General features: G+C 37.8%; 1 protein-coding gene, 1 long non-coding RNA gene and 1 other non-coding gene across 4 annotated transcripts; 1 reads left to right on the top strand and 2 right to left on the bottom strand.

Annotated features, from left to right (window-relative positions):
- Positions 1 to 1,127: 1,127 nt before the first annotated feature.
- Positions 1,128 to 10,192, bottom strand: LOC114665331 (uncharacterized). Its single transcript, XR_003718394.2, has 5 exons — positions 10,094 to 10,192; positions 5,775 to 5,824; positions 4,636 to 4,701; positions 4,353 to 4,401; positions 1,128 to 1,726 (listed from the first exon to the last, which is right to left on the bottom strand). It is a non-coding gene; the product is annotated as an uncharacterized LOC114665331 (long non-coding RNA).
- On the bottom strand, positions 6,486 to 6,624 carry LOC114665489 (small nucleolar RNA SNORA16B/SNORA16A family). The gene has a single exon (XR_003718415.1). It is a non-coding gene; the product is annotated as a small nucleolar RNA SNORA16B/SNORA16A family (small nucleolar RNA).
- A 253-nt stretch (positions 10,193 to 10,445) lies between the features above and the next one.
- On the top strand, positions 10,446 to 24,341 carry LOC114665329 (synapse-associated protein 1-like). 2 transcript variants are annotated; one of them, XM_028819827.2, is made up of 7 exons: positions 10,446 to 10,675; positions 14,256 to 14,374; positions 16,829 to 16,901; positions 17,813 to 17,886; positions 19,794 to 19,933; positions 20,016 to 20,182; positions 23,819 to 24,341. In XM_028819827.2, exons 1-7 carry the CDS (start codon positions 10,546 to 10,548, stop codon positions 23,950 to 23,952), a joined length of 837 nt encoding a protein of 278 aa, XP_028675660.1. In that variant the 5' UTR covers positions 10,446 to 10,545; the 3' UTR covers positions 23,953 to 24,341. The 2 variants fall into 2 exon arrangements, with proteins under 2 accessions (XP_028675660.1, XP_028675661.1); XM_028819828.2 differs by having other exon boundaries at positions 17,819 to 17,886.
- Positions 24,342 to 24,393: the final 52 nt, after the last annotated feature.

Consider the following 24,393-nt stretch of genomic DNA (forward strand, 5'->3'; position numbering starts at 1 on the left):
AGCCAACAAACATGTTTGCCAATTAAGGTTCACCAATGATATGTGCTGCTTTAGCAGCCCCACTAATTGTACATCTCTGCCAAGTATGCACTTGTTGCATCAGAGAGAAGCCTTGTGCTTCAAAGCATTACATGCTCACCACACAAATGTCCAGCCAATGCAGAAGTTTTGAAGCACTATCAAAATAAATTTTGGAATGAATATATAGAGCAGCTCATTTTGCTACCATTGCAGACTAGCCATCTGCTACGATAAGCCACCTAAAAATGGACGGATAGGTGGACAGACAACTATGGCCAAGCCATTCAGAGGACAAAAGACAATCATTATGGCACTGTATTAAAAGGATTAAATGTAACACCATTGATTATATGTCTGACACTATAACAATTGCAACTGAGAGCTGATTGTGGCTTTGAGGATGTGATGTGAACAAATACTGTATTTTTATTTATATACTAAAAAAAGAGGCAACAACAAAAACCTTTGTTCTTGAAAGAATTTTTCTGCTTTGTAAAATATGTGCGATATTCACAATCCCATTATAAAATTCAGCCCCTGTCCAACAATACCTTTTTAAAAAAATCACTTTTCTTGGGGCAATATTCAATTTCTTTTGCTTTTTGTGCAATAGTGAACTGAACTGGATGGAATCATTGACCTGCCCCATGGATAGGGATGATAATCCAGTAATGGGTACTTTTATCATGGCTTGTTTGAGAAGCATTATGGAATGTAGAGCAGACAAAGAGGACATCTTCGGGCTGCCCCTGCTATTAAACAAGCACCTGTTAAATTGGCCACTATTTGCTTACAGGTAGAACCAACTTGAAGGGACAACTGAAGTCTAGAAGCAGTTCCAATAGCATCCCACAGATGATGGTGCTTATGCTACCCATTAACAAGGTTGCCTTTCCACAACTAGAAACCACAGTGTACATTTTGTTTAGAAATACTTTCCAGTTGTGTCCATTGCTTATTAAAAACTCATTTGACTGCCGCTGTCCAAAACACTGAACTGCAGATAAATCTACCCAGAGTTTGATTAAACATTTCTACATCACAATCAGAAATGGTTTGACTCATTATTGAAGTTGCCATTATAGCCTTGCTTTATGAAACAAGAATACAGTTCCTTAAGTTTATTAAATAGCTCACTGAAAAAGTATAGATACAATATAGCCATAGCACAGCAAAATTACACAAGCTTGCACTTAGGCATGAGAACTGAAAAGATGGCGGGTATGAAAGAAGAATAAAGTTGGTCCATATGAACAGATCATTCCCCAGTGACAACAGTTTAACCAGGCTCTTTGGCATGTTTGACAGAAACCTCACAGTTCTTAGTGCTGGATGGTTTTGGTGGCAATTCACTCCCAAGAATCCTCTCTTTGCAGACAGTCCTACTTATAGTAGAGTTATGAACACAAATTTTATCCAAGGCAAGAGAGGCTTGTAGATCTTTGTATGTTGCATGGGGATTCTTCTTAACTTCCCGGATTATTTTATTAATCACACCTAGAGTGATTTTGGCAGGACGGCCACTCTTGGGAAGATTCATTGTGGTCCCAAACCTTTTCCATTTGACAACAATGTTTCTGACTGTGGTTCTTTGAAGTCCCAAATCTTTAGAAATTGCTTTATACCCTTTTCCAGATTGGTAGGCCTCAATAACCTTTTTCCGCACTTCTTCAGGAATCTCTTTTGATCTGGGCATGGTAGGGCTCTAGAATGTAAACAGGAGAGAATTTCACTATAATGAACAACCTTTCAGAGGTTAATGCAAGCAAAACAGCAGCAGCAACAACAACCCAATCTAGTTAAAAGATCTTTCAGGTGAATGCTTTCAAAAACTTATGCCGACAATTTTTTTCATCTGTGCTGGGACTCGCATAACCAAAAAAAAAAAACAAAAAATTGTTTCCCCTCCGTCACCGTAGGGGAAACCATACTACAAGTTACTTTGCAAAGATGTTAGTCACATTATACTCATTGGTTGATAACCAGTACGAATGTAAGCCTCTGAGCTACAACATAATAAATTACTTTGCTGGTGTCAGTCCCATATCCACACATCTCATCCAACTGTCCAGCACAAAAGAATTACATCATTGACCACCTTGGATTAACAAAATAGGTATCTCAAAGTCTCCGTCTACTCCAAAAACTTTTAAAGTAATGACTACTTCCCTGATCAGACAATAGAAATGCAGTTTATTTTTATTATATTTGTTTCTAACAGTTTTTCATCAAAGCTGAACAAATGTTCACATGTTGGTATAAACACTCTTCGTGGAGTGATGGCACAGTATCCATGCTGAACACTAAATGTTCCACTAAGCATTCCATTCGGTATTCCACTGCTAGTACAGCTTTTCATGTTCTGCTCAGACAGAACTACATACTTTATGCTAGCTACAGGATTTCCCCAGTACATTTGCTAGATTGATATAAATAAGGAAATTAAATTCAGAACCCAGCATGAATGCTTTTTTGACATGCCCACATAATATAGCACCATTTAAACCATATAGACACAGAGCACCTTCTTTATGAAGAATACTTTCATTTATACATCTGCCAAGGTTTTCCATTTTTTGGTACATGTCAGGAGGAGTCACTATCACTGGTTTTACAGAACAGGAGTAGTCAAATTAAAGTATTTAGAAGTTCAGCTACAGTTCTGAACAACTGTTCATTAATAGCCATTGTCACTTTCCTATATGAAGGAATTTTGAAAACTAAAGGGTGCACAATTGTTAGATCCAAGATTACTACAGAGAACTGGTTTCAATCTGAATTGACAAAGCTGCAGCTCCATACAACATGCGGAGTCAACGTTCAACACAAATAATCAACAGTAACAGGCCTGGCCAGGTAAATTATACCATACCTCTAACAGCCGAGACAGAAAAGACGTTAGACTCTCCCACTATTGCTCCAATTTTTCCTATTAAGACATTAGTGTTTCAGACACTGCCAAATGAGGGAAAAAAAAAAATTAATTTCCTTTAATCTTTAAGGCTGCATTCACACTGGCAGTCCAGCATGTGATGGGTGTAACTTACCCATTTTCAATTCAGGTTCAAAGTTTGCATATTATGATACAACCAATATGTGTTGGGAATAATGACTGACTGACCATTTTAAAACGATTGGCGATTGCCCACCATATAATGAAATGAGTTATCTAATGGCAGAAGTCAGAGTGGATTGGGACAAAGGGTTTAATGTGCTGAATGCCTAGGAACAACAGCAGCAGACACCAGATCCAATGTGGAGGAGCGAAATACCCGATATTAAGGTACTAGTCTTCCTTGCAATGCAAAAACAATTACACTTGAGTTTGCCCTATATTATGCCTGTAGCAGTCGGATAACTAATAATATTCTTATAATTAATTAAGCCTTCGAACCATGTCAACAAAAATACTATATGCGTGCTGAAAATCAGAATCTTATTCTAATTTCGATCCACCTGAACAGCTGCATTTTTTTTGGTCAAAGCAAAATGTAGTGAGACAAAACATATACAAGAACACAACAAATCTGACAAACTAGAGGAGGCCACTCAGACTCTCAAGCAAGGTTTGTTTAGCAATTGGCTAATATGTCCTAGTATCTCACCCAAAAACTCCATGTCTCAGTAGCCTGTTCCAGATTCCCATATGTAAAGAATGCTTTCTGGTTTCAATCCTAAATGCACTTCCCCTTAAATTACATTGGTGTCCTCGAGTACGTTGAGTCACTATTAAATTGAAATAAATTTTGCTGGATCTACTTTTTCAATGCCTTCGAGGACCCCATACAGATATAAACGTGTCAAAAGTACCAGGTTTGGTGCCATTAATACCAAAACATGTAAAGCAACATATCTAGAGTGGCAATGTTTTGCATATTTCTCAGATACCCAAGAAAGAATTTCCACCGTGCTCCAAACATGTGATAAAGCTACTATATTCTAAAACACGAGTCCTTAAAATAGCAGTGAAGTATTTTCTGCATGTTTCTGTTTCGATTAGCAAGCACTTAATCTGGATAGTACACCAAGGTTAGTATATGCAAAGCAGTGTAGAACCTCTGTTAGATTAGATGCAGGCCAATCAATTTACAGTTAATCTTTGGCCACCAATCTGGTAAAGTAGTAGCTTATTCATTACATTCTCATGTCAGAGACTGTGTGACAGTTAAAGATATCTGCAAAAGCTTTCCCTATTCTTGTGAAGAGTCAAAGGGTATACCTGACAACCATGCTTGCTGTTAAAAACTGTGCAACTATCCAAGGTTAAACCACTGCCCTTGAATTTTATTTAAGGACATATCAATGGTTTCTTGTTGCACAAATATCCTTACCTTGGAATGTTCAGCTTGAACAACTACTTTGTCCCCAGCAAAATGCCATCTGAAATTAAAAATAAATAACATGCATTTTTTTATATACTGACAGATATGCAAGCATTAATAGTTCCATAATTAAAGGCACTACCATATACAGTACTAGCATATGCCACAATAATTATGCAAAACCTGACTCAGTAAGACACATTCAGTATCATCACTGAAATACATTCACAGTGAGGGCATGCCAGAAGGTTAACAAGGATCTCAGTACTCAGTGAAAGTGTTAAGTTCTTACTTGATAAACTACACAAGTTTGGAATTTATCTTCCTCAATTATATCCAGTTCGGCTACATACCAGCCCTAAGGAGGGGAAAAAAAAAAAAAATGTACACATTAGATGATCAGAGAGTACACACCACTGAATTGTAAATCAAAAGACATTTTCCTTAAATTTCTTTCAAAGTAGGCAAACTTAATGAGAAATATTTGCTCTTCCCAATAAGGCTGCAAAACAGCACACTGTATGCACATTTGTACATATTGGCTCTTATTTGGAATTATCAGATACAGCCTGAAATAAGACATCTCCACTAAGAGCTACAAACAAACAGCAGGCACCATTACACCATTCTTGGTTTGATGGGTCTATGACCAAGGTCAAAAGTATCAAGTAATGCATCAGCTCCTACTTATTTTACTAAAAGATGGAACTAAAAAAAAAAAAATTTTTAAAAAACACATTTGTGACAAAAGGAAAGGATGGGCACTAATCATTTCCATGTACTGTATGATTAGTTTACATGAATCACAAACTATCAGCAGCTGTGTAAAAAGCATGGGATCAGGGTTTTAATCCATCCTATGGCAAGAATCCGACTCTGCAAAGAAATGATGATTTTATTTCACTAATAATAAGCAAATCAACTCTCATTAATGAGTAATAGAAGGGAGAAAACAAAAATCCCCATAAATGGAACAATGGCCAAGCACTTGTTCATGTAGAAACAACATGGGTTACACACTATTTACAAGGTTTTCCAATCCATTCACTTCAAGTGCAATTAAATATTGCGTACAATGAAGCAATAAACAGAGGCTACAACAAGACTTGTTTCATCATATGAACACTAGAGCTTAGCAATCAGATTTTACTTTTGCTAACACCACAAATTGAACAGTCCATCTAAAAACGGGGGGGGGCTTAGGGGGATACTCTACACAGCAGTAAGCTGAACATGTTGTCCTTTTTGTAGTACATATCTGTAAGGCAATGTTTGTCATACAAATACACATGCAAACACAGTACCTCAAATTATAAAGCTACACACAATACAGCAATTTTCCCCTTATTCAATTCCACAAGATCAGAAACCAAAGAGTTACAAATGCGTAATTTAGTAAACAGACCTCTCTAGCGTGTAATAAATACTTACCTGAACCTACTATGGCAGAACTGTAAAAGCACTGGTGCGTTTCATTGTAACTGTAAAGAAGAAACAAAAATCTAAACATTTAAACATAAACACAACACAGGCTTCCTGTATATATTTTATTTTATATATTTAAAAGTGTCGGAAAGGGTGGACTGACATCACAAATGGAGTGGAGGATGATGTTCTACCCGGCCAAGAGGCCATAATGGGAAGAACACAGTAAATAAAGGTGCAACCCGGCCTGTCTTCCCCCAGTATGAGAGGTGGCAGTATTCCTCTGGCTTGCTCCCTACTTTGATATTGACGGGGGTTTCCTGGGAACTGTAGTATGGAAGGGCAACCCAGTCAAGGTCTTTGTGTGCTACCAGGGGACACTGTGGGAAGAGAACCTTCATGCTTCGTGCAGCTTCCATGTGGGCCAGAAATGCTTTCGTCGTGGAATGCCACAGTGCCGCAAGTACTCCCAGGTCCCACATTAAAATGCGTCTCTGCCTCATCCAGTCAAATCAGAGAAGGGAGGGACAGGACAACACTCACAATATGAGGAGTGGAAAAAGATGGAGAGCGCTTATAGGATTAATTATACTATGCTGGACTGAACTTGAGGCGCGGTTATTAAATTAATGCTATTTATATGAACTTGGAACTGTGTTCAAGCTACAATCATTACACTGCTGAAGTTACACACCTGACTCTTCAGCACAGATACAAGACTGTCCTTCCCTGTAATGTTGCTGTTCCGCTACATACCAAACGGATTAGAGACCGTCAGGAGAAGGATCAATATTGGCTCCTTTTTGACCACACATGCAACCAAAAGGAGAGCAAGGTGGCTTCGATAAGGGCCAAGACTTATTGTAGCGGGCATAAATAAAAAGCTGTACTAATGTCAACTCCTACTATGACCAAAACCAAACCATTGAGTCAAGTTACTCAAATACATGTAACACATTGAATTTATTGTAATGTGCCAACAGCCAAAATCATTAATAGCAAAAACACAACACCAAAAATTAATTGAAGTCTTGAACATCTACACATACTCGGATCTAAATAGTACTTAAGACTGTCCAAAGCCAGCACAGCATTCTGAGAAACTAAGTGATAAGGGGCAATAGGCTTCTTCATGGAGTTGATTTATGGACATAAATGCTGAAGATGGTAAGTTTAAAGAAGTCCAACTTTAAATATTTTTGAAATGATGAATATCGAAATGGACTTCTTCCTTTCCTTCATTTTCTGTCTTTCTCAGAGAAAACATACACTTAAGACCTTTAAATCACATTTTTAAGAACAGTGATCAGACACTCAAGCATATAGACTTTTTTTCACACTAGGATACTCTAAACTGGATTACTGTCAGAGAAAGAATCAGCACAGAATTTCTCAAGCCTTTTTGATCAAAAAACATACACCCTTCCAATCCACTGTGTACTTGCCTGCTTTATTTATGAAGTACTATGCGAGGCTAAATTTCTCCTCCAGGTTTACCAAGGTGTGTACTTAAAACCAAATGTAAACATTACCCTTATACATTCTAAAAGTGTGTACACTAAGAATACCTTATCCTTGTTCAGTCTAAAGGATGTGTAAATCTTCTGAGGCTGACAGATGGTCTTATTTCATCTTGTGGTAAAGTTCATGAGCTAGTGTTCTTTATTGTTAAAACAATGTTTAATGCTCTTCAGACTTCAAAAAACCTTTCTTTGCAATTATTTTTAATTTAAATCAGTTGGTTTAAATTGCACCCTCGCAGTCTATGAAGAAAGCAATAATACCGACTAACCAACTTTGTTTCCTGTAACGGCTTACACCAATTACATTTAAGGTGGCGTCATATTAAGCAACCTTTCCAGTGATTTTCAGTTCAGTGATCTTACAGAGTGTGCTCCCCTGAAGCCAACTGCTTAATAAAACATACCGAGCAACTCACTCCAACAACATCAAACAGGTTTATTAATGCCAAAGACTTCTAGTCTTGGGCTGTGATTTGCTGACCATAGTCGCTGATCTTGTGGCTAGGCCATGTCAATTTAAATGGCCGATCACATTTACCAACTGAGTGCCAACCTTTCAACACTGTTGTGCAAACCCATTTTTCTGACATTCAATAGCATGTTGCCTGCATGAAGGGTTAACAGCTATGACGAATTCAGCTGCAACCTCTGCCCTTTTTTGTTTTTTCCTTTCTGTCATGGTACATAAAACATGAGACATCAGACAAGCTTTTATCCTCTGAGGTTCAAAACACTTGCTCTCCTCATTCCTTGTCTGTGCATTATGTGCATTGTACTCCTGGAAGAGCATTCAATGATTGTCAGCTCTCATGTACACACAGCTCACTCTTATGAGTGAAGACAAAAATCAAACCAATTAGCTGATTAGTTGGAGTGAATCTCTGGCTAGGTTATACTAGGTGACTGGCTTCACGGGAGCACACCAACGACTACCTGGCTCACTATGATTACATAAACAAAGGCTACAACTGAAAAATCACTGGAAAAGTCAGTCACAAAATGTGACATAGCGTTACGGCGTGATAAGGAATGTGAGTGTTTTAAGACCTCATATACAGATGTCTTGTGTTTTATGTACCATGACAGAATGTAAAAAAAGGGGAGGAATAAAAATGGGTTGTGAAACCAGTTGAACTCACTAAAGCATTTTATCCTTTGTACAGGCACTGCATTGTTATCCATCAGAAAAAGGAGTGAGCACAACTGGTCTAGAAGATTGCCACTCAGTTTGTAATGCAACATACATTTGGCAACCATAGTTGCTGATCTTGTCACGGACCCTTATCCACGGCAACATACAGCATTTGACATACAATTGATTACATTTCTTTTATTTTTCCAAATCAGAGCAACAGCAGGTCAAGCAACTTGCATGGGGTTACATGGTGTCTGTCAGTAGCAATATTTGAACCAACCCGCTGAATCCGAACACAGGGTCATGGGGGTCTGCTGGAGCCAATCCCAGCCAACACAGGGCACAAGGCAGGAACCAATCGCGGGCAGAGTGCCAATCCACCGCAGGACACACACAAACACAGCCCACACACCAAGAACACACTAGGGCCAATTTAGAATCGCCAATCCACCTTACCTGCATGTCTTTGGACTGTGGGAGGAAACCCACGCAGACATGGGGAGAACATGCAAACTCCACGCAGGGAGGACCCAGGAAGTGAACCCGGGTCTCCTAACTGCGAGGCAGCAGCGCTACCACTGCGCCACCGTGCCGCCCACATCTTAACCACTACACCCGTAATTCCTATTAATTTTCATGAAAAATAAAGTTACTTTAAAGTGAGATCCCACAAATCCTTACTTATTAAAGCTGCCACAGCACGTGAAATAAACAAATTCCACCAATCCTTTTTCCTAACCAGCTCATCCAGGGCAGAGTCACCGGAGCATATTCCAGCAGTCACGGGTGGAAAGGCAGGAACAACACCTGCACAGGGAGACAGTACATCACAGGGCAGATTTTCCAAGTTCAATTCCATTGAGAATGTGGGTCAGGCATTTCGGAATATCATGCCCAAATGCGTATACCCACCAACATTTTGCAAATAAGTCCTAGCGGTTTTGGAACTTTTAAATCATGAACTCCTAAATCCGAGAAAGCGTTTTAAAAGCTACAAAACTGTGAATGACAATTAAAAATCAACAATGCAACGATGGTGTGCTGGACAGCATGTCCACTCACAATAAAGCACTACTAAATCAGCCCTGACGTGGTCCTCATTCCAGTTCTCCATTAAAAAAAAAAAAAAAAAATCACTCGCGTTCGCATGGGATCTTAAAGCTACAAACCTAAGAAGTGGGAGTTATTGACGTTTTTTGGAGAAACACGGTAAAACATTTTCGGTGGTTTTGGTTATAAACATTATTTGTAAAATAACTAATAAAACACAAAGATTTAATAATATAAGTAAACAAATTTGATTGATTCTGGCAAGAACCCTTCCCTCACATATCATAGAGGTTTCACGTTCCCATCCGCACCATTCACATTACTGCTACGTGTTATAAAGGTAAGCCTCGTTTACTCCACGTGACAGTCAATACATGACAAATCGACCACCAAGACTGAACGAAACACAGCATTACGATATCTCAAGCGGAAAAATGATGCGCCACGTTGCAGCAAAATATAAAAGACATAAGCTACTAGGCCAATAAGTTTTCCTGCAATGTAGACCTACGCTGTTATTAAAATTATATTCCAAGGCGCAAAATCTATGACTTCATTATCCGGTGAACAATATCTTTTTATATTTATGAAAAGAAAAAAAAACACGTACTACAGACCTGCATAAATCCACTCTCTTGAAAGACAACATATGATAAACACGTTTGCCCCGGGTAGCTTTTTATTACACACGTCTAGCCTCGATTTCAGAAGAACAACGACTTCTGGGAATTATAGTTCAACTGAGATTTCTGCACAACCCAATTAAATTAAAATACTGTATTGTGAGAATATCCATGTTGTGAAAACTATAAATCTCTGTAACACCCTTCAATAAAAACGCAACCAAAGACACTATAAGAAAATATCCAGGTGCCTGAATAATATGAAACTGCAATTTCAGGTAAATTTCGTAAACTGGGGCTTAGCAGATATAGGTGCATTTGGTAGCTCGCAGACTACATTTCCCAGCGGACACCGCGGTGTGTGCGGAAAAACTTAACTTCTGCTCTGCATTGTATCGCTTAAGGCTCGGCTTTAAGTTTTACTGTAAGCTCGGCCACTTGTTCTAATGTTTAAATCGCTGTCCCCGGGTAGGTGGTTCACTGCCTCCCATGAAAAGGAAGAAAGGGACTCGGACACAGAGAAAATTATTGATCCAAGCGAGGAGAGGCTGGCAGAGCAGGCGTCGGGGTTTGGAAGTGAGTTCAGTAGTCGGCTGAAGCGAATCTGCTGAAAGCGTGGCAACTGGGGGGTGCGGACTTCTGACATTATTTGGATAAATTTGTTATTCTTTAATGATAAAGGTTGTCAAGCGGGTTGCTGCTTTAGCCACACTTGCCATGTTTGCCTTTTACACTTGCTATTCATGCAGACTCAAGTTGTTATAAAACTGTTTGAATTCTACAAGCGGAACCTTCATCTAGTTCAACGTATTTGACGTACCTTTATTTAACGCGTGTATGTTTTACTCGTACAGTACTAACAGTAAGTGTTTAAGATGCAGATCCTTCACGAAACGTATGATACTTATGTAAAAAAAAAAAAAAAAAAAGTTTACACACGTGTTTCTTGTCAGTGCGTATTTGTTTCGCTGTACTTCTAGCAAACTCCTGACATTTCACGTATCATGACCATCGCAGGGCTTCACCCACACAGCCACTGATTTATGAAGGTCTCTATACCAGGTAGGAGAGTGAAACACCGTACAGCGTGACCGTAACTCGGGGTGTTCATTAGAAATGTAATAATGTACTTCATGAGGTAGAAGTACAAAATAAATAACAATAGTTTGAAATGTTAAAATATGTGCTCCAATTTAAAAGTCTAAATATTCTCGATTGCAATTGAAACGTGTCATTTTTCACCCTCTGTTAGAGGTCCATAAAGATCTAGACCCCTAGTAAAGAATCAAAAATCATTTTTGTAACCTTGAGGTGGTCTAAAACAAGGCTCTCCAAATCCGATCCTGGAGCGGTCCTGTGGCTGCAGGTTTTCTTTCATTCTAACCATTTTCTTAATTAGCAGCAAATCTGGTAATTAATTAAGTTCTTTTCCCCTCATTTTAACTGACTAGTTATTTTTAAGATTCTTTCATCTGAATTGCTTCATTTTTTTTCCTTAATTGTCATTTAAACAGAAATGAGATGTGAATTGAGCCAAGAAATGAACAGTTATGTAGGGTTGCAAACTCCAACAGGTTTCTTACTTAGAAGCTAACTGTTGTTGTTACTTAAACCTGTTATTTAATTCCATGGCTTGTTGGTTTTCCGCCGCAGTAGACATTACAAAAACTCTTGATTTTCTTTTTTCTAAGAACACCATCATGATATTTTGTGAACCTGAACAGAGCAACATCATTGAGACCTTCACCTTTCTTTCCACAGGTTGTTGGTTGTGTTCTGGCTCATTTTGTATCTTTTTATTGTTTGGTTGCAAATCAAGGGAAAAAAATAATAATTAAGGGGTCTGACTCTTAAATAGCACGTTAGTTGTCACTAATTAAGAAAACGGTGAGAATGAAAACCTGCAGCCACAGTAGAGCATTAGGACTGGAGCTGAAGACTCCTGGTGTAAAACAGCACACCACATGCGTATGTCTGAAATTTGTAATTTTTATCCTTCTGGAAGTGGCTCTTAGATAACTAGGATCACTAGTAAAGAATCAAATTTCAAAAATATGATCATATTCGTGATTGGTAACCTTGAAATAACATTAGACAACACTCCACATTCCAATATTACTGATGCCCATTTGTTCATAGTTTTCTCAAAAGGAGTAATTTTCACCCCTTGTATCCTTAAAGCCCATTCAGACTATGAAACATGCACAACTTCAAGTCCTTCTAATCATTTTTGCTAAAGACGCCTAGAGGTTTATCTTTTATCATAAAGATGTAATTTTTTTGTACAAAATATGATCTAAAAATTAGGGATGTTTTGTGTCCAGAAGACCAATAATGGGGTGAACTCCATAACTACACATCAAGACATGTCAAATGCAGTATTATGTAGAGTTTTTCTCATAATGGTGAGTTAGAAGGCACAAAAGAAAAAAAAAAAGTGTTTTCAAAGCGTTCATAAGTAATTCTTATGAACACAATAAAAAACAAGTTAAGAATAAGGAGCTGTTGATACTCCTGAGGTTTTCTAAATGGTTACTTGTTTCAGTTCATTCAGAAGTCATAATGTATTTTATTTCTGCTGGTGGCTCATCTTGAGAAAGCTGAACATTTCAGTTTTGGCAATACATTCTTTTGGTTTCAACATGAAATAAATGCAACATGACATTGATCACATCACTGATGTAACTTTGCTAAGTAGTGGTCTTCAAATAAACCTTGATGTAAGGATGTAAAAACAATGCTTTAATGTGGCTGGAAGTTTGAACTATATGACAATCTTGTTGATTGCCATCATGCATTTCGGCCTCTGGTGCATTCTTGATTTCTGTATCCTTTTCCTGGATTCTGTCTGGCATGCCTGTCTGTCTGCTGCTCAGTTGCCCTGTAGTCATGATTACTTCTTTGTTAGTGTGATTCAGCATCTTGTCTTCTTATTGTTATTTGTTCTTTGTCACATACTCACTTTCTGTGATTTGCTTGGCGTTCAGCTGTTGTCGCTGCTCTTGTTTTTCATTCAACTATTATGGTGGTAATCACTTGGGTTTGTGATTTACTTTGGCATAAATATGCACACACACGTCACTGTACCATCCTTTATGTATATTTAATAAAGTATGATAAATAAATACAATACTTACACTTGATTTTGTACTACATCTTTAGGGATAATCAATAGACATGTTTTTCAGGGAACTGTGCTTTTATTACAATTACATTTTCTGGCCAACAGTAAAGTGGCAATTAAGTATTCCTTGTCACTTAATAGTCATTTGTGATGTGATTAACACTGAGCAGATGTCACTGATCTTCTTTTTCGTTCAATGGTGTGTATCACTTTGCTGTAAATGCACAAGCACAGCTCATGGCCACCAGGTTGCTACTAGCTAATAGTTTTTGAATTCCCAGAATATATCGGGTCCTGTGCTTTTGATTAAGACCAAGGTTAAGGTTCTAGCCATAGTAGTTCACAAGTAAATCATACGACAGACAGACCTTAGCATTTTATGTATGTAGATGACTGGAAAAAGTGGAGGAAGATCCATACAGACATGATGAGAGGTGCCCACCCAACACCAACAGTGACAACAACAACATTTATTTCTATTGCATGTTTTCATACAAATGATGTAGCTCAAAGTGCTTTACAAGATAAAGAAAGAAAAAAGAATAAAGAAAAATAAAATTAAGCAAACATGACCCTGTGTTAAGATATAGTGGGTTGGATAATGGATGGCTAAGTAACAAAGAATAAAGTAAGGTCCAATGGCCAGGGAGGACTGAAAAAACACAAAAAAAAACTCCAGAGGGCTGGAGAAAAAAACAAAATCTGCTGGGGTTCCAAGGTCACAAGACCACCCAGCCCCAGGCATGGGATTCAAAGCCCAGATCCTGGATCCATGAAGCGGTACCACCCACCAATGTACTGTCTTGCCACCCTGTTTCATTTACCAAAATGCAGTTTGGAAGTATGACCTGCATACATTATTAACGTGTGGGTTTCACTTTATGTGCCTATTAATTACAGAAATAACAAGAAGTAGTGTATTTCTTAAATTGTTATCTAATTAAAAATGAATCCAGGTAATTTTATTTTAATAATGTGATTTTGGTAACTGTAGTTATTTGTTTCCTAAGCTACGTGCCATACTCTCTGCAGATTACTTGCTCAGTGCTGCTACACAGGCATCCAAGAAGTTATCTACATCTGTGCTGGAGAAGGCAGAATCCCTCCGTGTATCAGTGGACAGACTTGCCGTCGATGGCATCTTAGATAAGGTAAGAGTTATGAATAGTATGACTAACTATCTTTTCAGCTAGTTGTTTGAAGTCAGGATGTTTCCAAGGGCCTCAACTGACAGGGACCCTCAAAATATTGCAACATAATTACAGCTTTTGAAATTACAATTAGAAGAATAAATTATTTACAATTTACCAACTAATGGATTTTGCCAAATAGTAGCAATCCATGCAGTCTCTAAATAGTATACCCCACCCTGTCTTTTAGCGATAATGGTCAGCTCAGTCCTCATGAACTTGAATCATAGAGCAGTAGTCCACACACATATTAGTCAACATTAGGTGCACTTTCATTTTCCCTAAATTAAAATGTTTATGCCAAATTTAGGGTTCCAAAAAACATAAACAGGCAAGAAAAGTTTGAACGATAGAAGAAGGTGATAGTTGGTCACCCAGTTTTTCTCAACAAAAGGTCAGTTAATATTAGTCCCTTCTCCATATATGGTGTAAACAAACCAGTTTACAGGTTTGTTCAATCTGACCCAACAACCAAAAGATAGAAAAATCAAGTTAGAAGCCAGATTTATTACTCTTTAATTTAATATTGTTTTTGTATCAGTATGCTGCTGCTGGAGTATGTGAATTTCCCCTTGGGATTAATAAAGTATCTATCTATCTATCTATCTATCTATCTATCTATCTATCTATCTATCTATCTATCTATCTATCTATCTATCTATCTATCTATCTATCTATCTATCTAGATTGAATAAGCTGTGCAGCTGCAGGCTTAGTATTAAGTAAAGTTTAATGCAACATCTAGTATATTCAGTTGCTTCATTTGTGAAACACAAACATAGGCATCAGCTTATTCAGTTTAGTCACAGTTCTTGAATTTACATGAAAGAAATCTCCTGACCTTTAAAAAGCAAGATGCCACTTAGCTGGGGAAAAATAAAATAATGACTGTATTTAGCTTGTTTAAGCAATCATGAGCGATTTCATCTGGGCTTTATATGTGCATTTTATTCAGTAACGTGCATACGCATATATTTCTTTTTCAGCACATTACTTAGTGCACACAGAGTAACATTTTTTTCATGCACCCCTTCCATTTGCGGGTTGCAGTATCCATGTAACATTGTCATGCTTTGGAGATTTATCAAGTGAAAAATAAAAAAGCAAAAATATTAATAATGTAACGAAGTTCAATGCCAGCATGCATGGCTTATAAAAAATTTTAGCCACATTTCATTGCTTAATTTATGCCTCACTATACATGCAAGTTCTTTTTCACCCAGCCATCAGTTTTAGTCTGAAGATAAGACGGCTGTGCAGATGTTTGTCTTTCATAGAGTGTACCTTCAGCGGATTTTGATGGCTGTTATATTTAAATGTAGTTGCCCAAGTATCGCTATTATTTTTTTCCTGCTGGCTTTTGTCTCTGAAGTTGTTGCCATTACCATAATAATCATCATCTTCATCTTTCTCCTGCTTCCATTTAAGGATCAGCACAGTGGATCATCCGTCTCCTTCTATCCCTGTCTTTTACATGATTTTCTGCCACATCAACTGCCTTCATGTCCTCCCTCACCACATTCATAAACTTCCTTGTTGGCCTTCCTCTTTTCCTGTTGCCTGGGGTTTCCTTCTGCAGCATTCTTTTTCCGATGTACTTCTCGTCTCTCCTCTGCATGTGTCCAAACCATCTCAGTCTAGGCTCTCTCATACGATCACCAAACTGTCGTACCTGTGTAATACCTCTTAAATACTCATTTCTAATCCTGTATACCCTTTTACTCCAAGCAAAGTTGCCATTATCATAATAATATTATAAAAAACACTCACACAAACAAGTAAGACATATAATCTTAGAACTTTAACCTAAGTTTGAATATATTTGAATATTTTTATTTTCTTACATGTGACACCAAAAATCAATAGCAACAGAAAAGAAAAACTGTAAAAGTTAGAAGTGTAACCTTAGAATATTTGTAACATATGTATCCAGGTCTTGAAATTGGATCTCAAATGAAAATTTGGTTTTGTTACCATTAACATTAACCTTTTATATGAAGAGTAAATGAAGAGTGCTTTTCATATCAAAGTACACCTTCCCTATCAGTACATATGCCTGGGCTCACTTATTTATACTGCTAAAATGAATCCTATATCTAAGAGACCAAAGAAATACATTTTACTCTAAATATGAGGAAAACCTTTAAAATGACAATATGACTTAATAAGTCACACTTTTATTGGACAAATGGATTAAGACCAAAATGCTTCAGACCTCCTAGATAGGATGTGATAGTCTATTTTCAGCTAATGATTTTGGGTATTTTGGGCTTGGTTCACAAACAGTTGCAGTTTCCATGCCCATATTATGCTGTAATGTCCTGTTTACATACTGGGCCTATCTGCTGTTTACACTGGATTCAGATTGTATAAACTATGAACAAAACTAATCATTATGTTTTTCTATTTTGTCAGACCATACTAGGTGATTTTAAGAAAGAGCAGGACAAGTTTGTAAAAGAGAAGTACCAGAAGCAGACAACAGCTGGTAAGCAGGCAAATTAAATAAATGCCGAGCATTATGGCCATTGCCTTTGTAGTATGAAACATTACTGATCTTTTCATTGGCAACAGCTTCCTCAGTACAGTCTGCCACGGCATTGCTTTTGTAGCAGGAAATGGTAGATTGATTTTATAAGCAGGTTTGGTTGATAACAGTTTTTTTTTAATGTTAATAAAATGGCTTATCTCTTCCCCTGTCTTCAATTCAAAAGCTTGATTCCATATAAATGTGTTTCCTCATCGTGCACAACTCTGATTTTTTGCAAGTATTTATTTAACAATATTTTGTCAAAAAACAGGTTACCTTTTGTCCATTGTGAGCATACATCTGGATGGATTGACGTGTGGATTATGTGACACAAGTAACCTGAGATTTTTTTATGGATATTTGTATATTGTTTGCTGTGGTCCAGCATTGGTTTCCATATTATATCCATTCCTCAAGAAAGTTTATGTCCATTCCCAATGAATACATGAGATTAAATATTTTTCTTGGCCATCACTTGCAAACTGCATGATGTAAGCAACATGTAAAAAACATATCATATTTGTGTCTATTTAAACTGTTGTCTCCTCCCAGTCAGGCAAGAAAATTAATGTGTTTTATGATGATGGTGAATACCCTGTCTTGCTGAACTTAACATTTGTCCAAGAAAGCAACATCTGTCTGTCAGTTACATGTTTCCGATGTCATGCAAGTTATTAGTCCAAGCTGAGATGAGTCTTAGTTTGAGGAGGAATCTCTAATTCTGTGACTAAGAGGAGCAAAATATTTTGTTTCACTGCCAAACATTTTGGAATAGATAGATATTTAGATGGCACTTTATTTGTCCCAATAAGTAAATTTAGCTCTTTATAGAAGTTGAAGAAATCACAAACACATCTCCTATTTTTTAGATGTAGCTGTTCCACCTTGGATTGGTTTGAATGAAGATGAATCCATCAAACAAGAAATTCTGGCACTCTCATTGGTAAACTATTTCCTGCCTATTTTTATTTATAGATACATATATTGTGAAAGGGGAGAATCCGTCTGCCTTCTCTCCCCACCCAGAATTCAGAAAATGTTTTTTTTCTAAAAATTGCTAGATTGCTTTTCTCTTAAAATTGTTGATCACATGGTATATTAATTTCTTGATCTGTCATATTTTAGCATTTACACAAGTAAAATCTAAAATTTCAACAAGAGTGTTTAGACTTTTGATTTGCAGTGTATAAAGAAGTGGAGTAATTCAGTCGCAGGTGTAAATTCAGTTCTTGACCCTTGCTGACCCATTTTGAATTATCTGTAGAGCTTTATGTGAATGATTTAAATGGCACTAGAATGATGTACAGTACAATACATCAATACAATAGTCAGTTAATAATCATTAAAATTATTTGATTAGCCAATCTAGAATCCTTTGCATTAGGAAAATACCCAAATTTTGTGGTGTTTCTAAGCTGGAGATAAAAATTTTTAAAGTGTAGATATGCAAGTACTAAAGGTCAAACACATATCAAAGGTAACACCTATATTTTAAGTGTTTAAATATTAATATAAAAAATTAACCGTGTCAGTAACATTATAGTGTCAACTTGAAGATTTTCAGTATAAGGTAGTAGAGGTGAAGCATGTCTCATGGGATGATAGTTAAATAACTGTGGAGAGATGTTGGATTGCTCAGGAGATATGTTATGTCTTTGAAACACATTTGACCAGCTGAGTTATAGCAGGAAATGAAGCGGAAACCAATGACTGGAAGTAATTGTATCAGTGGAACACAAGTGGAGATATTCTGGGGAGATGGTTACTCAGCTCTGTCTTTCACTTTCAGTTGCTCAACACTTTCACTAAGCTGCTTGAACATGTTTATTTTACAAGCAAAAAAATTAACAAAGCAGTCAGAATTTTCTTAGCAGTCAGTACAGTTAGTATTTGAGTCAGACTGTACTAACAGTCAAAAATAAGATATTTGATAAAAAGAATTACATGGACCTTTGAAGACTTGGTGTTGCTTATTGTGATGCAGCATCAGGTTTTCAAAGCAATTAACCTTGTGGGTGCCAGAATAATGTAGGTGAGAGGAGGCAGCAGTTCAGAGGTGAAACTTCAGGGTAAGGATTACCTCTGAGGGTTTAATCAATCAGGCTGGTGTGTGTAGCAGGTCTGGACACACTACAGCCAGATGAGGTACGTGCCAAGGCCTTCCTTTAGACCTTCCTTTAGACAATCCAGCTTAAGTAAAACTACTCTTAGCAGATAGTGCCCTGCAAGACTTCTGAGCTACTGGCTTACTTAATTTTGCAGTTTCAAATCTGGGGTATATTTTTTATTGTTGCTGTACCAAATATTCCAAAATTCATTATCTTATAATGACAATCATGGATTCATGGTAATATAGTGGTTAGTGTTGCTGCCTTAATGCACAAAGGATTAGAGTTCCCATCAAGGCTTAGTCACTGCTTTTGTGAATTTAGGATATTCTTTTACTGTGTTCTTTTTTAATTATGGGTATATCCAAATATTTTTGTGTCAGATTCACGTAAATGGACCTGTATTAGTCAGTTTGCGTTTCAGCAGGCTGCTGTCCAGCCTAGGCTTGGTCCCTGCATGACGTGATTTTTTTGATACAGGCTTTGACTCCGCAACTCTGTAATAGACTAAATGTTTATTAAGATGAACGCTGAAGATCTTCTACTTCAGCTTTTATTGCCCTTAAGTCACCATAATTGCAGCAAATAATAAAAGCTGCAAGTAGCACTTGTAAATGAACATATTTATGCGTAGTATTCTATGTCCTTATTTTGCATATGCTGTTTGGGATATCAATTTCCAGCATTATAGTATACCTTGAGTTTAAATTCAAATCTAATTACTGACTGCTCTCTTTCCAAGGATCGCAGAAATTTTCTCTGCAACCCTCCTGCAGGAGATCAATTTGAGTTTGACTTCAAGCAGTTTGCTCCAGTGGCCATGTTAATGTTGCAAGAAGATGCGCTACTAAACCAAATGCGTTTTAGATTAGTGCCCAGCCTGTGAGTATCCCATTTCAAGCAAGGATTTTAATACAATTAACTGATGAATGGCACATTTCTAGTTTTGTTTTCTGTTTTAAAGGGTAAAGGAGGAGGTGTTCTGGAGAAACTATTTCTATAGGGTGTCTCTAATCAAGCAAGCCGCAGAACTTTCTTCGCTGGTTAATGACCAGAAAGGAGCAGAGATTAGAGATAGTCAACAGAGCAGAGGAGAAAAAGTACCTCATGCAGCATTGCCTTCCAACCCAGGTAACTAACTAATGCTTCCAATATCTTGAACATCTTGGTAATTTATAAATCTGGGATATTGCTGTGGGTAAACTTGGCATGGGATTGGCCAAGGGCCGTGAAAGAATGGTGAAATACCCTATAATTGCCAATATGGGTTTATCTTTACGTGCCAGTGTGGACAGATGGGAGTAGAGCTACATGGTATACCAGTACTGAAAATGTACTGAAAAGTCCAATTTTTAAAATTTAAATTTTGGTACTAGAATTAAATGATAGTTTTCAAGCACCTCCTGCTCAGTTGTTTTATTAAAGCAATCAGATCTCCAAGAGACATACCCAATTCTATTGTTCCGTAGACTATAAATATCACATTATTAATTATTATTATTATTATTACTACCTTGAATCAGCAATGAGTCCTCCAACCCTGTCTTCAAGCATATATTTTTCTAAAGGCAACAGACACCAAGTGGCAAACTCCTCCTGTTAATGATAGATGAAGTGCAACTTAGCAGGGAGGTACACAATTGTGTGGCGGTGGAGGGAGGTGCGTGTGTTTGCAGGCTTAGGGAATCGGGTAGCTGTGAGACAAGGGAAATTATCAATTGTTTGTTTTGCAGCCATTTTGGTACTGGGGTCCTAAAGCTGATATCAATACTAAAGTCAAAATTTTAGCACTGATCAAACACTAAATGAGATTCACATGTGTTCAGTAAGTCCTGTTAGTTTACAGGGTACCCAAGAATAAAATTCCTTTAGAGAAATCGAAAGTGAGAAGACAGATAGATAGAACTTGATTTGTCCCCAGGGGGGAATTTGGCTTTTTACAGAAGCTTTTTAAATAGAGATGGGTCTTGGTGTGCCTAGGAGGAAGTCTGCAAGATTCCACCAGAAAACTTGACTGCATGTAAGGTAAGCTTTGAATTTATAAATAGTATTATTTTTGTTATTCCAGGTTAGAGAGGTACATTGGAGGCACTCTCTTTTTACATTAAGAACATTGTTGTCCTGTGACACATTTTTAAATTCTTCAATAGATCCTATTTTTATTTTATTCTTCTTTCATTCTGATAACACTGAGCTGAAAACCTTCTCACTGCTGAGATAATTTGCACTATGCGAAGATTCTGATTTTCACATAATCCTGTGAAAACTAGTAGGACAGCTCAGCAGTCACCAAATTAAATTCTGTGCTCTCAGTGGGACAAGCTGAAGTCAATATCCAGTTTTTTATATCACATGAGAATATTTTCAGTGTTGAATGTGTGGCACATTTGCTTGATCTCTCTTTTGTATCTATTTCAAAATGTTTTCAATCAAGAATGCCAATTGCAGAATTCCCAGACATGACTAGCTGCTGGTTTTCCATTCATTACTTTAATAAATTGATTTCTTTCATTAACTGATAGCAGATATTTTCAGTTATGTTTTAGTAGAATGTGTTTTATGTACAGTAGATTGCTTCTTCTGACCTTTCTCATTAAGATTTTACCTTTATCAAAACATCATGTGTGCATTTAAAAGCAGAAATCTTTTTAATCAAAATATACAGGTTCAATGGACACACAACAAATAGCTCTTTGATAAGCTAGTGTTATTGTTCGGCTCCTTACATTCTTCAATGAAATGGCTTCAGAGGAAAAATTTTATAACCTGAAAAACCTTGAAAAAGCTGTTGTGTGTAAGTATGTGCTGTCTAAAATGTAATACGGCCCTGCCATGCACTGTTATCTACTCCAAGGTTGGTTACTGACTTACAGGATATACCCATCTTCCTTGTGACCCTGAAGCAGAGCTGAGAATATTTTGTTATGACTAAAGAACATTTCCACAAAGACAGTAAATGGACAGGAATTTGAACCCAGTTACCTGGACCAGCATGGCCGCAATGCTCAAACATGAGTTTTCTTAAGGTGACCCATTCAGTATTAGCAATCTGGGTTTGCTGAGTTTGCCCCCACATTTTCTGACTGCAGTTTATGTGATCTTTAAGTCTATTTGATTAACTTTGATATAGCATAAATTAATTTTTATATAGCACATAAGCAAAACATAATTCAAAAGAATATACACTAAACCGAGGCGGAGTGGTGGCTCTGAGGTTAGGGATCTGCACTGGCAATTGGAAGGTTGCCGGTTCAAATCCCATAAATACCAACAGGGACTCTACTCTGTTGGGCCCTTGAGCAAGGCCCTTAACCTGCAATTGCTGAGCGCTTTGAGTAGTGAGAAAAGCGCTATATAAATGCAAAGAATTATTATTTTTTATTATTAAACCTCCAAAAAATCATGCAGACAAGTTTTGTCTTTTTGAAAATTAAGCTTTTAAATCTTAAATATGAAAAATATAAGTTGTGTCGAGTGGCTGGGGGCGGTACCCAGCAAGGACGTCTGGAAAGACCGGAAGAGGGACTACGCCTCCTCCGGACCATGAGAGGGTAGCCGTCCTGGTTGGTATGGGGACCATGGGAACAGAGCATGGAAGCTCAACCCTACAGGGGCCCTTGGTCACCACCAGGGGGCGCCCAGATGCCTAGGAAGCCCTGGACGTCAGCACTTCCACCACACCAAGGAAGTGCTGCCGCTCCAGGAACCGTGTACACCCGGACTGCTCCCGGGTGCAAGGGCAGCACTTACGGAACACCAAGAAGTGCTGCCGGAAGTTCATCAGGAGGCACCTGGAGCACGTCCGGGTGGACTGAAAAGGGGCCACCTCCCTCCATTCGTCAGCTGGAGTCGGGTGGAAGAGGACAGAGCTCAGAGGAGAGGAGTGGAGGCGGTGAAGGAAGGCAAGAAAGGCATAGTGAGAGGCTTGGACTTGAGGGTGTGTGGTGCAGGGGCACTGGGTTGTGTGCGGGACATTACAAACTGTAAATATGTATAATAAACGTGTGTGTGGTGTTGTAAACCATCGGTGTCTGCCTGTCTGTGTCCGGGCTGGTTCCTGCAAAGAATATAATAATATATGGCTACATTAAGCCAAGAATGTCTGGCTTGGCAAAGAGAGGAAAAACAAAATTACAGGGTGCATTGGGTCCCACTGAAGGTAAAACTCTTGAACAAATGGTCATTAGACAAAAGGGAGGCATTGATCTGTAGGCCGGTTGTATGTCCAATACCTAGGTGGATATTTTACAAAGTTTGGCTGTAAGGGCCAATGTCAGTGATTGATCAACGATTAACCAGAACGCCGCAGATTGCTGTGTTGCTGGATGATGCATTGAATCGAGGCTATGTCTTAAAATGCTACATGCCACTACTTCTATCTACATCGTCTTCGTTTTTTCTGCTAGCCTATTCTTCTGCAGCACCTTCACATTGCATGAACAATGTGTAAAATAACACCAACCTAAAGAGTCTTGTCACATATAGTTGACTCATTTATGTTGTTTTTAGTGTATCAATATATTGATTCCATAGGGCAGATAAAACTTCATAATGATCTTCAACCACCTTTTCGTCAACATACACACACATTCTCAGCCTGTTTCTCTTCACCATTAATCTCTGGATGAAGTTGACGAGACCAGTTTTCACATATGCATGGACCTTCTTGGCTAGGATTTGAGTCTTGTCTTCAAATGCAGGCAGGTTGCTACTAGGGTAGCAGAGAAAGAGTGAATCAGTTACATGACTGTTCTGTTTTATCCACAGATAATATTCCCGAATGGGAGAGGGAGCTGCAGAGAGAGCTGGAGGAGTTTGAGGTTGTGGGCAATGAAGATGGTGGTGAAAAACTGGGCAATGACAGCTGGGAGCAGGAGATTGAAGAACTCTTAAAAGTATGAATGCTAAAGGGACACACAAACCCAGTATATTCAGTTTTTACTGCAGGAGTGCTGTAGGAGAAGCTGAGTATATTGACATCCACACTTCGTCAACGTTGCCTGATCTACCTTAATGATTAGGTGTGTCCTAATTCAGTGTTATATTAGTTTCCTGTGACATTTTTTTTTTTGAATGTTTAATCTTAAAATGGATTGTGCCTTTCAAATCTGTGGTATCTGACAATACTTGCCACAAAGTTACATCCTGCAGTGCAAGTATTTCCAGTGTGCACTTTAGCATTATTTTTTTCTTTCATTTTCATATTCTTGAACAAAAAAAAAAAAAATGTTTTTTTGTTTTTTTACATTTGCCTATAGCTGTATTGACCAAATATATTATTCTTTTCATATGCTATGTTCACTTTTTCTGCACCTTGAAAGTACAGTTAAGAAAAAAAAAAT

The sequence above is a fragment of the Erpetoichthys calabaricus genome, chromosome 14 (genome assembly GCF_900747795.2).
Source record: "Erpetoichthys calabaricus chromosome 14, fErpCal1.3, whole genome shotgun sequence".
Classification (NCBI taxonomy): domain Eukaryota; kingdom Metazoa; phylum Chordata; class Cladistia; order Polypteriformes; family Polypteridae; genus Erpetoichthys; species Erpetoichthys calabaricus.